This window comes from Candoia aspera, chromosome 1 (assembly GCF_035149785.1).
Source record: "Candoia aspera isolate rCanAsp1 chromosome 1, rCanAsp1.hap2, whole genome shotgun sequence".
Classification (NCBI taxonomy): domain Eukaryota; kingdom Metazoa; phylum Chordata; class Lepidosauria; order Squamata; family Boidae; genus Candoia; species Candoia aspera.
This window is the reverse complement of record NC_086153.1, coordinates 25,211,102-25,222,610: the sequence shown is the minus strand read 5'-3', so window position 1 is coordinate 25,222,610 and position 11,509 is coordinate 25,211,102. Positions and strand designations below refer to the sequence as shown.

Here is an 11,509-nt window from a genome sequence, read left to right as displayed (position 1 = left end):
GACATTTCCAGGACTTCTACCCCATCCCTCATCTCTTCTCCATGCCCATCATCCTTATTTTTAAAAAACGGTGTTGCAATGATCATTTCCCCATCCTCTGCTACAGAGACAAGTCTTAGGGACCTGTTCCATCTTCATATTAGAATTATTTTTTAAAAAAATCTCTTTCTGGGGGTAACATCTGGAGTTTTCCCCTCTAATTGATCTTACAGTTTGCCAAACTTCCCAACAAATCTCCTTAAAGTTTATGAACAGGTTGCATTTGTTAAGAGTAACACTATTGTACACATCATTGCAATGTCTCACAACACATGGGATCTAATGCTCAGTTCTGCAGTCCTTCAAAAATACTTTGGTGCTGAGTACATGGAGCAATTGTCTGATACAGGTCTGCACCACTTTTTTTTTTTGGTATGGTGAATCTAGAGCAGCTTCTAACAGCCTGCTAGCAGAATATTTGGGGCTAGCCATGACTTCTGGCTACAGTACTAGAATAGAGAAGGCTTACTCTAGAAGTTCTTGAAGCAACTAAAGCTTAAATGTACCACCACATCTTTTGCAAATTGCTGAAAACCTGGTTGTTCCTTGTTTGGACTCCCCATTAGATGGTAATTAGGTGCTATTTGCTCCTGTTTTTATTTGATGTACCTCTTATGATCTGTAAACTGCTTTGGGTCCCACAGAAATGGTTGCCATATAAAACCTTATAATAAAAGCATAACTGAATAAATACCGTAGACCCATGTCACCTTCTAAAGAGGCAACCAAGCAGATGCTGTCTGGAAGAAAACCTGCTTCTTAGTGTGACTTCGTGTATTACCTTGTATAAAACATTTCCCAAAAGCAGAGTTTCTTGGGGGGAAAAAAGGACAACAAAGCAGGTCTTTCTCAGTTATACATTTTAATTTTCTAGTAGGTACAATACTAAAATAAACACAAATTAAAAAAAGTTTATTAAAACAAAACTGTACAAAAAAGCAGTTATACTACAATTTAATTACAGAACAGTCTACTGTCCAAAAAGGCACTAATAATCCAGAATAGGAGATACAATGATACAGGACTCATTTGTTTTTTTTAAGCTAGTTTTTAATCAATACAATAGAGCACTTGTTTCTTTCCCCATTCACATACAGAAACAAGGACTTCTTCCACAGTCAGTACACACTGGTATAAATATGAGCCCTACTTAGAAAGATGTAGTGTCTCTCTCACCCCTGGAAGAAATGGTAAGGGTCAATAGAATGGGACATGTAGCTTTTAAAAGAAGAGAAAATATGGATGTGCAAACAAAGAGCCATGGGACACTAAATGAGTGAGTGGATGTTATCCTCCATAAACATGCTTTTCTTTAAAATGGATGAAAAAAAATCAGTTAAGGAAAGTTGGATATACCAAAGGCTCTCCTATCTGAAAAGAGCTTATATGTAACTTCTTTTTTAAGTTGGGGAAGAAACTCTCAACAAAACAGTTATATTGGAAAACTTTCGGAATTTAACATCCTGCATGTTCTCATACAACAAACTAGCATGGTAGGAAAACATCTAGTTTTCCCTTGACATGATAGCTCTCAATACTCTCAGCTGGTTTTGCTTAGCAGCAAGCCTCTTACATTTTCTACTCTTGTATTTATTATAGCCTGTCTTAGATGTTTCAGAGGAACACTCGGCATGGGTCTCTAACATGACCGAACTGTGCTCATATCAACAAAGTTTGCAAGGTATTAACCATTCTGGAATTCAAATAGACTTTAGAGGCTAGGAGGACAGATGCAGGTTTGTGGGAACTTGGCTTACATTTATTAAAGGAGAAGTAAATCCCTTGACAGATTAAATTAACTGATAAACGGCAGTTCCACTAAAATCTTTCCAAAGAGGGAAGAATCATGAAAACTAAAAAACTTTCATCACGTATGAGATAATCCTAATTTTGCTCTCATCACTCTACTAATTTTTTACAAAATGACTTCCTCTTTAAATGTACTTGCCTTTTTTACAGAATGGTTATAGGATAACAAAAATATGTATAAGATATTTGGGGCACTTAAACCATCCTGCTTTTGTTCAAATCATGGTTACACTAGTCTGCTGTTCGGTTTTCAATTGAGTAACAATCTCAACCAGGCCAAACGCCCTTGTCCTCAATTCCTAGACTTGTGCTTAGGAATTCCCAAATGTCTCTACCAAGGCCCGTCTGATTGACAACAATATTTTTTTTTCTTGCAGGAATGTCTTCACAAAGGTATTTGGGATCTCAGACCAAAGACCAACAAAGGTCTTGATCAACTTTAGCTAAGCGCCAGGCTGCTTCAGGGAAATAGCAGTTCACTGACAACGTTCAGCACCTTTGGAAGCAACTATGGCCAAGTCCCAACAAAGCACATGTTGACATTGCTAACAGCAGCCAGTTATTCAAAACTTTTGAGAGTGTCTGTATCTCTGCAAAGCTAGTGGCAGCCTATACCTGGCAGTAGTCTATGGGAAGGGTTGGGTGGGGCAGGGGGAAGAAGAGAGAGACTGCAGCTTTTCCACAAACGGTGTCATACATAGAGAAGACAGAGACAGAGAGATGAATGTTAAGAAAAATAAGTGGCAAAAGAAATTTGATTAAAAAAAATTCTCTCACATCCTATACTACATCCTCCTTCTGCTTAGCAGAAAATTGTACGTACACAAAAATACAAATACACAATTTTGTAGAACAGTCTGATTTTAATATATTTATATATATTTATATTTATATGAGTGGCAGGTTAGTTTATTATATGGAGCTTTTTGCACTTTTGGCTCATATGCAACAAGGCTTATAAATTCAGCTTTAGCTTTTCATTCAGGTTTTTATTTTTTTCTTCTTTATATAGCTTTTTAAAACAATTTTTTTCACATTTAAAGCAGCATCCAATCTGCAATAAGAACTGGTGGCAACAGCAAGGGGGCTGGAGAGTAGGGGGATAGACAGTCCAGTGTCGTGTGTGGGTGTGGGTGTATATCAAAAAGGACCCTGAAATAAAAGGGATTGTGGCTGCAAGACAGTGAGACACAGAATTACCTCTTGAGGTAGGCTGAACTCAGTTATGGCAGACCAAAACAACACCAGGCAAAGTGTCGCTGCCACCACAGTAGTGGAATCAGAAAGGAACACTGGGGGGAAAGGAGACAGGAAGTCCTGGAATGGAAGTTAGAAAATGCACAAATTTGGCTTGCCCACAAGCTACAGCAACCTGCAATTGATTACACTGAGATGTATTTCAGCTCATATACAAGCTCAAAATGGGAGGAGGAAATAAATCTGGCCCCTCCTTATCCCCTTATGCAAGGCATACTCACTTCCAATTTCCTAGTATACCATTTGATGCTTTCCCCTCTCATTGTAATGGTCTGTGGGAAAGACCTTGGGAGACAGAGCGAAGAGACGCTGCCCAGGGAACAGTCAGGTAAGAGGGAGCATAGCCTCAGCTGGACAGTGGGTGGGGCAAGAGGCTCAGGAGGGACCCACCCTAGTTTCTTGGGCTGTAAAGGAGACAGCAGGAGAACTGTACTTTCAGACTTGCAAGATTCTGTTAATGTAGCTTTACAATAAAGTAGTATTAGCTCATCTGGTCGTGTTCCCTGTCTGGTCTACCTGGCAAGGCTGACACCCATTATCTTAAAAACAATGTTCTGGAATGAAAGATAACAGGTTCCTTCCTACACTGCTGACTTCTTTCAGTGCAGGAATCCAGTCAATGTAGAGTTAAAATATACTAATTGGGGGAAAGGGAGGGAGGAGTCACTCTTAGACCTTTTTTACATTCATAAAATATTACTGGGAATAGCTTACAACTTCTGTTCTGCACAGAAGATAACAGGAAATGCAGATGAGAAGTGCAGAGTGCAACCTTCTAACCAGGTGGCACTCTTTTGCAGGGGGGACTAAGAGGAGGAAAGCAGTGGGCCTGGACTTGCTACAGAACTTTTCTACAGCAATTCTTCTGTTAAGCTCTCTCACTATGGTCCTTCCTAGATTATAAAGCAGTCTTCCCCAGGCTGGTGGTCTCCAGGTGTGTTGGATTACAATTCCAATGATTCCCAGCCACCAGAGGCAAAGTCAAGATGTAAAGAGAGAGAGAGAGAGAATGCGAATGAAGCAAATATGGCTTCTGTCCAGCGTGTTCCAGTAGTTAATTCACATTCTAGGCTCCCAAGTCCTCCCATATCAAAAGGGCAAACACAGACAAGACCAGTGTCTCCCACACAAGATCAAGTTCAGTTATCACAATAGGCACTTTTAGAAAGGGATACTAAATACTGGAAACAAACCAAGCAAGCAGATCCTGGGCATCCTGAAAAAGCAGGGAAACCCCTTAGTGCCACCTGCCATTGAAATTAGCTCTTCCATCCACTGCAAATGGACCACAGATCTCACTGCTGAAAACCACTTTCCAAAGCTAGTCTTGTTTTAAAAATGGGAGGGTGGTAAGTAGCCTTGCCCATTTAGAAACAAACTTCTACGGAATAAGGTTATTGCTCCCCTTCAACAACATCACAAAGCAAGGCTGTCTTCCTCCACCTGATGCCTCTAGATAAGCTGCACTTCAACTCTTATGGGGCTCTGTTGTACTAGCTGGAATTTGTAGATGTTGACATCCAACACATCTGGAATTATGATGAAGTTAAGGGCTTGGCTCTTAGATCAGAATAGGAATTTGCTTAAATGGCTTCTTGAGATCCACATAGAACAGAGTTTTTCTCAGAATTATCTCACCTACAGAGCAAGATTGGGAAGCCTCGTGTGGTGCAGAGTGATAGGCAACAGTATTGCAACCGAAACTCTCCCCACGACCCGAACTCTATCCCAGCGGAAGCTGGATTCTCTCTCGAGCAGCCGGCTCAGGTCAACTCAGCCTTCCATCCTTCCGAGGTCAGTAAAATGAGCACCCAGTTTGCTGGGGGAGGTGACTGGGAAGGCAATGGCAAACCTCCCCGATATAGTCTGCCAAGAAAATGTCACAAAAGCGGCATCCCCCCAAAGGGTCAGACATGACTCGGAGCTTGCACAGGGGACCTTTCACCTTTTCACAGAACAAGATGGTCTTAGGAAGACAATAGGGCATGATTACCCACAACAAAAGAAGTTATGGAATTCACAATCAACAAAAGAACTGGGCTTTCCTATTTTAGAACACTATCATACCAAACCAGTTATTGTTCCCTATCAAAAAATCAACTTATCAGCTAAATCACATGTTCTGATCACAAGCTTCCTATGTGTCTAGAAAAATGGCTATTCTTAGTCTCACACAGACCAAGTAACAAATCACTAAAGAAATATTTTCCTGGACAACAGATGCTACCAGCATTTTTGCACTACGTTTTCTCTGGCTGGCTGGCTTAAATTGCTTGCACGGTTCAATATATTTTTCTCAGTGATCAAAGGCTAAAACTCATAATCGTTATGAATACTCCATGTTCAGAGGCAATATACTACTGAATGCCAGTTGCTAAGGGACTAACAACATGGTAGGAACAGAAAAATTGGTTTGTGTGCAATTTCAGTAAATACAAGGGTGGGAGGAAGCTGTTCCACTGGAGGAAAGCTGATGTTACTCATAGAGGCTGCAACTAAAATTTTATCAAGGGAGCCTTTTCAGGAAGGTTGATGTCAACAACAAGCACACAGAAATCCACTTATTGCCTTAAAAGTCTTTCCAGGCCAGAACACTGAAAAGAAGAGTAAATAGTACAGTGTTAAAAACAACAACAACACTATTTTATTAGGAAGCCCTTTTTAAAATATGGGATTTGTTTCTAGTAAGAAATCTCTCATGTACTTGTACTGATAATTTTCCAACAAGTTTAGATTTCTCCAATACCATGTCTATGACTACAAAGAAAGAATGAATGGAAAGAAAAACAACATTTATAATATCAACAGGTGCAGGATGCACATTATGAAATGTGGGGTGAGGGGTGATATAGAATGTTGTTATTCAGTTAGAGCCCTCTTCATGTGTCTGGACTAACAAATTCCAAAATTCACAGTTAGGATTCTAACTGGGAATCATGGATTGTGGTCCCAGTATTTTGGGGGAGCACATACTGTAGAAGGCTATTCTACAAAAATCACATTCAAATATTACATTATTCAAGTCTGAAGCCAATCTCAAAGCATTGTCTCTAAAACTAAGATTATAGAAGAGAGAACTGGTCATTTGGATGCTCAAGAAGTGAGAGCTATCTTCCAGTAGCGGCAATATTACAGTGATTTCACAGAACCAGGCAGTTTGGTAGTATTGAAAATCCCCCAAGGCTACGCCACCTATCAGCTCATGAGAAAATATAATTCAGAACACAAGCGGGCAGCAAGCTGAGAATTCAGACACAGTTAAAGGGTGGTTATAGATGATTCACAAATCATACCCACTCATGGGGCAAGTAAGATATTCTATTAGTATCCCAAATTCCTCAACTATTCATAACATGGGTCAGACACCTAATGGATCATGTTGAAAGCTCAGAATGCTATACAAAAAGCAGAAGTAAAATGCTCTTGTCAGAGAGCTCGGTTGGAAAGACAATTTGAAAAGACAAGAAAAAAACACTTTGGGGGTTCTGAACATCCAAAGCAACAGAGGATCCTAACTGGAGAAGACAAAAAATGCCAATCACAGTTTAACTGTGAGTAACAGGAAGGTCAACAGCTGCATCAGCCCCTGAATTCAGATAAAATTAAAAGGGCATTAAAATGTGGTAAGAACTTGCAACCTGACAAACCAGAATCCAAATGCTTTGTCATTTGAACAAAGCTTCTACTGTACCTTATCTAAACGTGCCTTCTGGTTTATTGCTTCATGGCACATTTCTGGCTGAGGCCCTCTCTTTAAAGATTCAAGATCTCTCAACGCTTGTACAATCCTTCTTTAATTAAGGTAACTGTAGGCTAGCTATTGCCCCAATGTTTTAGTGAGTTCTGCCTGTATACCTAAAGCTTGCTCGTTGCTTCCTGTTACTTATCTGCATGTGCCATATGTAAAACGGGCTGAATCCAATTACTGTTTACCATAACTGAAAAGTGCTTCAGGCCAAGCCATGAAGATGGTGGTCCTTCCAGAATACTGTACTACTAGGTAAGCAGGGAAAGGCTACAAGTTAATAGGGAAGACTGACTAAAATTGAATGCTGTTAATTTGCAGTGGATGACTTATTTAAGAATTCTGCTGCTACTGTTCTTACTAGAACTAGCTGGTAATGTCCTGCTTAAACCATATCCAAAGGAAGAATAAAAACTCAGTGAAGAGCAGTGCTAAAACAGCAGTGGGAAGCTCAGTGGCAAGAGCCCATGATGACCTCATATCATCAATGCTTATCAGTTTAGGGTATGAGAAGATAAAATTCCTCTGCAGCAGCTACATTTTACCAGGTCATTCCACCCGCAAAACAAATCTCAAAGTTCCTTCACTCCTTTGTTACCTGCTATAGAGAGACACACTTGCTTGTAAATGTCACAAGAAGAAATTCTCTCTGCAGCTACCAAACAACTCTCACACTTTTCCCTGAGTCTAAGGTCAAAGCTCCTCATGGAGTTTGCCTGCTCTAGATAGACAAACAAGACAGACGACAACAGTTTGCTTATGCTTTAGTGATCAACAGTTGATTTTTAAAAATTACATATATTATGGCCAATGAAATGTGCAAGGGAAAGATGGAGCTGCAACATACCAGCAAAGATCAAACATTTCAATTGGCAGTCAAATGGCTGTTATGAGGAGCCATCAAGGATCCTGATGGAGAAACTGTATGAACACTCTCCAAGTGATGGATTATTAACCGGTTCCTGCCGTAGATCCACTGAAGGAAACAGAGGACATATGCAGAAGGACTCTAGCTCAGCCCTTAGTAATTATAGTCAGAGAGATCAGATGATGGGAAAGATATTTCTTTGCTTCAGAGCTGATGAATAGGTCATGCTAAGCTACCTAGATAGATCATCTGGCCAGCATAAGGAAGCATCCATTATTCTTAAGCCAAGGCCAAACAGTAGAGAGCTGCTCCAGCCCCTTGAAAAGATGGTATTTTATTTTCCCTTATGGCCAGTCACTTGTTTCAAAATATATTCATATCAATCCATTTTCAAAGTTTCTACCTACTAATTAGATAGCTAAGTCCCATCTACCCAGTTCCTGGAGCAAGCAGGTACCATGCTACATGAAGCAATAGCGTCTTGGCAGATGATCCTTCCTTATATAGGATTTCTGAGTACTCAAGATATATGCAGAGAAAGAGAGAAACCATGGCTACAAATAAAGTACTAGAGAATGACAGAACTGCCCAACACAAAACTGACATACCAAATGAGCAAATGGCCTGTCAATTTCAGGAACTGCACAATATATTTCAACATCCTGAAGATTTTAAGCCTTTGACCAGTTTTCTACAATTTTCTATCACCTGCCTCAGCAGAGCACAGAAGGGCTTAGTAAACAGAACAAGGCCACCTACAAACCACATTTCCATATGTTGGGAACTGTTGCCCCAGCAGGGACTAGACCATGGGGCAGTCAGCGTGTCAGTTACAACCTGAAGTAGACTAGCTGTTATTCATGAATGCACAGGCAGCTCAAAGGGCACAATGAATGGGGAAGAATTTCTGTGAACGTTGCACTAAGGTGGATGAGAAAAGAGCACAAGAAAGAGGAAAACCACATGCTACATTAAAGCTGTCAGGAAAACTTCTTGGGTGACAGGAATCCTTTGCAACACCCCCTTCCTTCACTTCAGAACAGCTTGTGCAGGAGGACTACCTGGTGCTATTCCGCCCAGGGCCATTTCATCAGAGATGTTCCTGATGGACTATGTTCAAGGTATATTATGGGATGACTCTGTAACATGAGCTTACAGCATTTTATTGTTGATTTATCCAATGATATTTATTTTTTAAAAAATGCTCAAAATACAAATATATATATATTTATTTAAGAAAAAAATACCAAAGTGCTACATATGATCAAGATAAACAAAAAAACTCAAATTTGATTATTTATTTATTTATTTATTTTGCTATTTAGAAGTAGATTCCTCTCACATTCCACCAGTATTTAATCACTAGTTCTAAATTCATGGATAGCCAATATCTGAATCCAATCTCAGTTTGCCCTAACATTAGGAAAGTAAAAAAATAATCCTGTTTCCCAGGAGCACATGAGCCACTGAATCCTTGGCTCATGGCAACATCTAGTTCCTGCTGTAATATGGCTTCCAAGGATTAGTTAACCTGCTCAGACAGGTACAGCTTTCCAGCTTCTGAAGAAGAACAGAACAAAAACAGAGACACAGAGAATGTGTGCCTAAGTCATTGACGTGTGAGAAACATTATGATGTGATATCTTGGGAGCCAACACCACAGACAATAGATAGGGATCACTGCACCCTCTAATATGCAAATAATGGAAACTTCTGTATATGCACATTTCCTGTAACTCTAGTGAGGAGGGATACTGGGAGTCACTTCTTAATCCTTCTCTAGAGTGGTAAACTGGAGACCTACTTCACACTGTATACATACATACATACATACATATAGTGTGTGTGTGTGTGTGTGTGTGTGTATTGTGTGTGTGTGTGAAAATAACTACCCACTTTCACCAAAGTCCACCCTATCTTTCTACATGAATCATGTCTTTTCCAAGGGTAGATATTCTCCTTGTGGGGTGACTGAGAGTATAATCTTTTCTTAACTTATCTGGGTTTAAATCCTGTTGAACGCAGTGGGGCTCATTTACGACTAAACTGATAAAGGAGTTGTGAATCACACTTAAATCATTCCTTAGCCACCATCACCCTTAGTGACAACCTATTGGAAGGAAGCATGGCCATAGATGGGACTCATTCAGAGACACAGTAAGTAGCTTCTTCTACAGATGAAAACTTTGGCCTAACTGGGTAAACTTAGGAACTGAGAAAAAATGCTTTATTCCTCCCATAACACAACTTGTAAAGAAAAGAGGAAGGCTATCTTGACCACATCAACAGCAAGCATCAATCAAAACAAGCTGGTGGACATTCCTCCCTCATTCCCAACCAGCCAGGACCTTTGGAAAACAGCACTAATCCCATGGAAAAACAGTAAAGATTGTATTGCTGCACAGCCAAGAGAGGCCCATCTTATTGGCACCTGGTAACAAGGTGCTGATAACAGATCTAAGCTTTATCATCACCCCATTCTCTGCTCAAACTCTCAACCCAGTGGCCTTTATCCTTCAAACCACTCAATCTCCATTGTCTCCTTTTGGTTTTATAACAAGAGAAAAATAAAAATTGTTAACACCAGGAAGTCTGAAGATTGTATTGTTGTATTTCTATAGATTTAGCCTAAGGTTTGGAATCGAGGGATGCCTACGACACCTGGAAGCACGTTCATGGAATGCTAAAGACAGAGCAGCAAAGGTGTTCATCTAGCTGAGGGGGAGCACCGGGAGAGGGAGGTCACTCGGCTTGGTTAATTATCTGACTGGGAGTTAATACTGAGAGTTTATACGCAGAGTCAGAGGGCACCATGCCATCTTCACAGGACAAGACCCTAAACGGCAAACTTGACGTACAAGAGACTGCAAAGTTATATTGTAAAGAAGGACACATATTAGGGACCAGGAAAAAAGGCTGCTAAGGTGCTACGTCTAAAACTAAGTTACTTTCTCATCTGGGAGCCCTCCCCCTCCATCGCGTCATCAGTCATCATCCAGGGCCTCTGTTTTGATCTCGCTGGTTCCTTGCCGGGCCAACGCCAGAATGGTGTGATTTACCGCTGCCATCTCCACGGCTAGTGAGATAGGGTCTTGGTGGTCGCTATGGCTAGTGCTGTCATCCTACATAAGCGGAGAAGGAGAAAGGAATGAAGAGGGAGGGGAGGAACAAGTCTCATTAGCATCTTCAGCAATAATTTCATCCAATTTTAAAATACGCCTTATAAACAGTCCAATGTTTTCATTCAATGGGCTGGGGAAAGGGGGATAAAAGGGATTTCTTTAAAAAGAACATATCACATGCTGAACAGGCATTGGCTGAAGGGAAAATGGGAAGAAGGAGAGAGGGTAACTGGAGAAAACCTCATCTAAACAGATGAAAACGAAGGAGAAAGAGCACCCAAGGCAGCTTCCTAGCCTCAAGTTATTACGAGGCATAAACCAACCTACCAACCACCTGGATAAAACCTTTGAAAATTCTGCCTTTTTCCCACACCCCAAGTCCAAATTTGGGGATGGGGGGAAAAGAGAGAGAGAGAGAGAGAAAAAGAGAATGCTGCATTCTGCAAACAGAAACCGAAACTTTTAAAAATGGGACAACGATGCAAAAGTGAAATAACGGTGCAATTTTCACAATTTATATAATCAGGGATGCATAATGTTCCAGCCCTTATCTAGAAATTTTGGTGTTATTTCTATTTAGCAAGGCCATCAGTGCCAGTGACCTCACAACAACAATTTTTGCTTGGGTGTCTGCTCAAGTTGAAAAGTGCCTTGGTGACATAAGAGTTG

The 11,509-nt window shown here is 40.5% G+C and overlaps 1 protein-coding gene across 9 annotated transcripts in view; it reads right to left on the bottom strand.

The window, feature by feature from the left end:
* Positions 1–884: 884 nt before the first annotated feature.
* HMBOX1 (homeobox containing 1) overlaps positions 885–11,509 on the bottom strand; it is a 139,225-nt gene continuing 128,600 nt past the window's right edge. For 8 of the 9 annotated variants that reach the window (XM_063300793.1, XM_063300837.1, XM_063300818.1 and 5 more), the window contains one exon: positions 885–10,840. In XM_063300793.1, coding sequence (XP_063156863.1) covers positions 10,703–10,840 — 138 coding nt within the window. In that variant the 3' untranslated portion in view covers positions 885–10,702. The remainder of the gene's footprint in view (positions 10,841–11,509) is intronic. The other variant, XM_063300862.1, reaches the window with a different exon arrangement.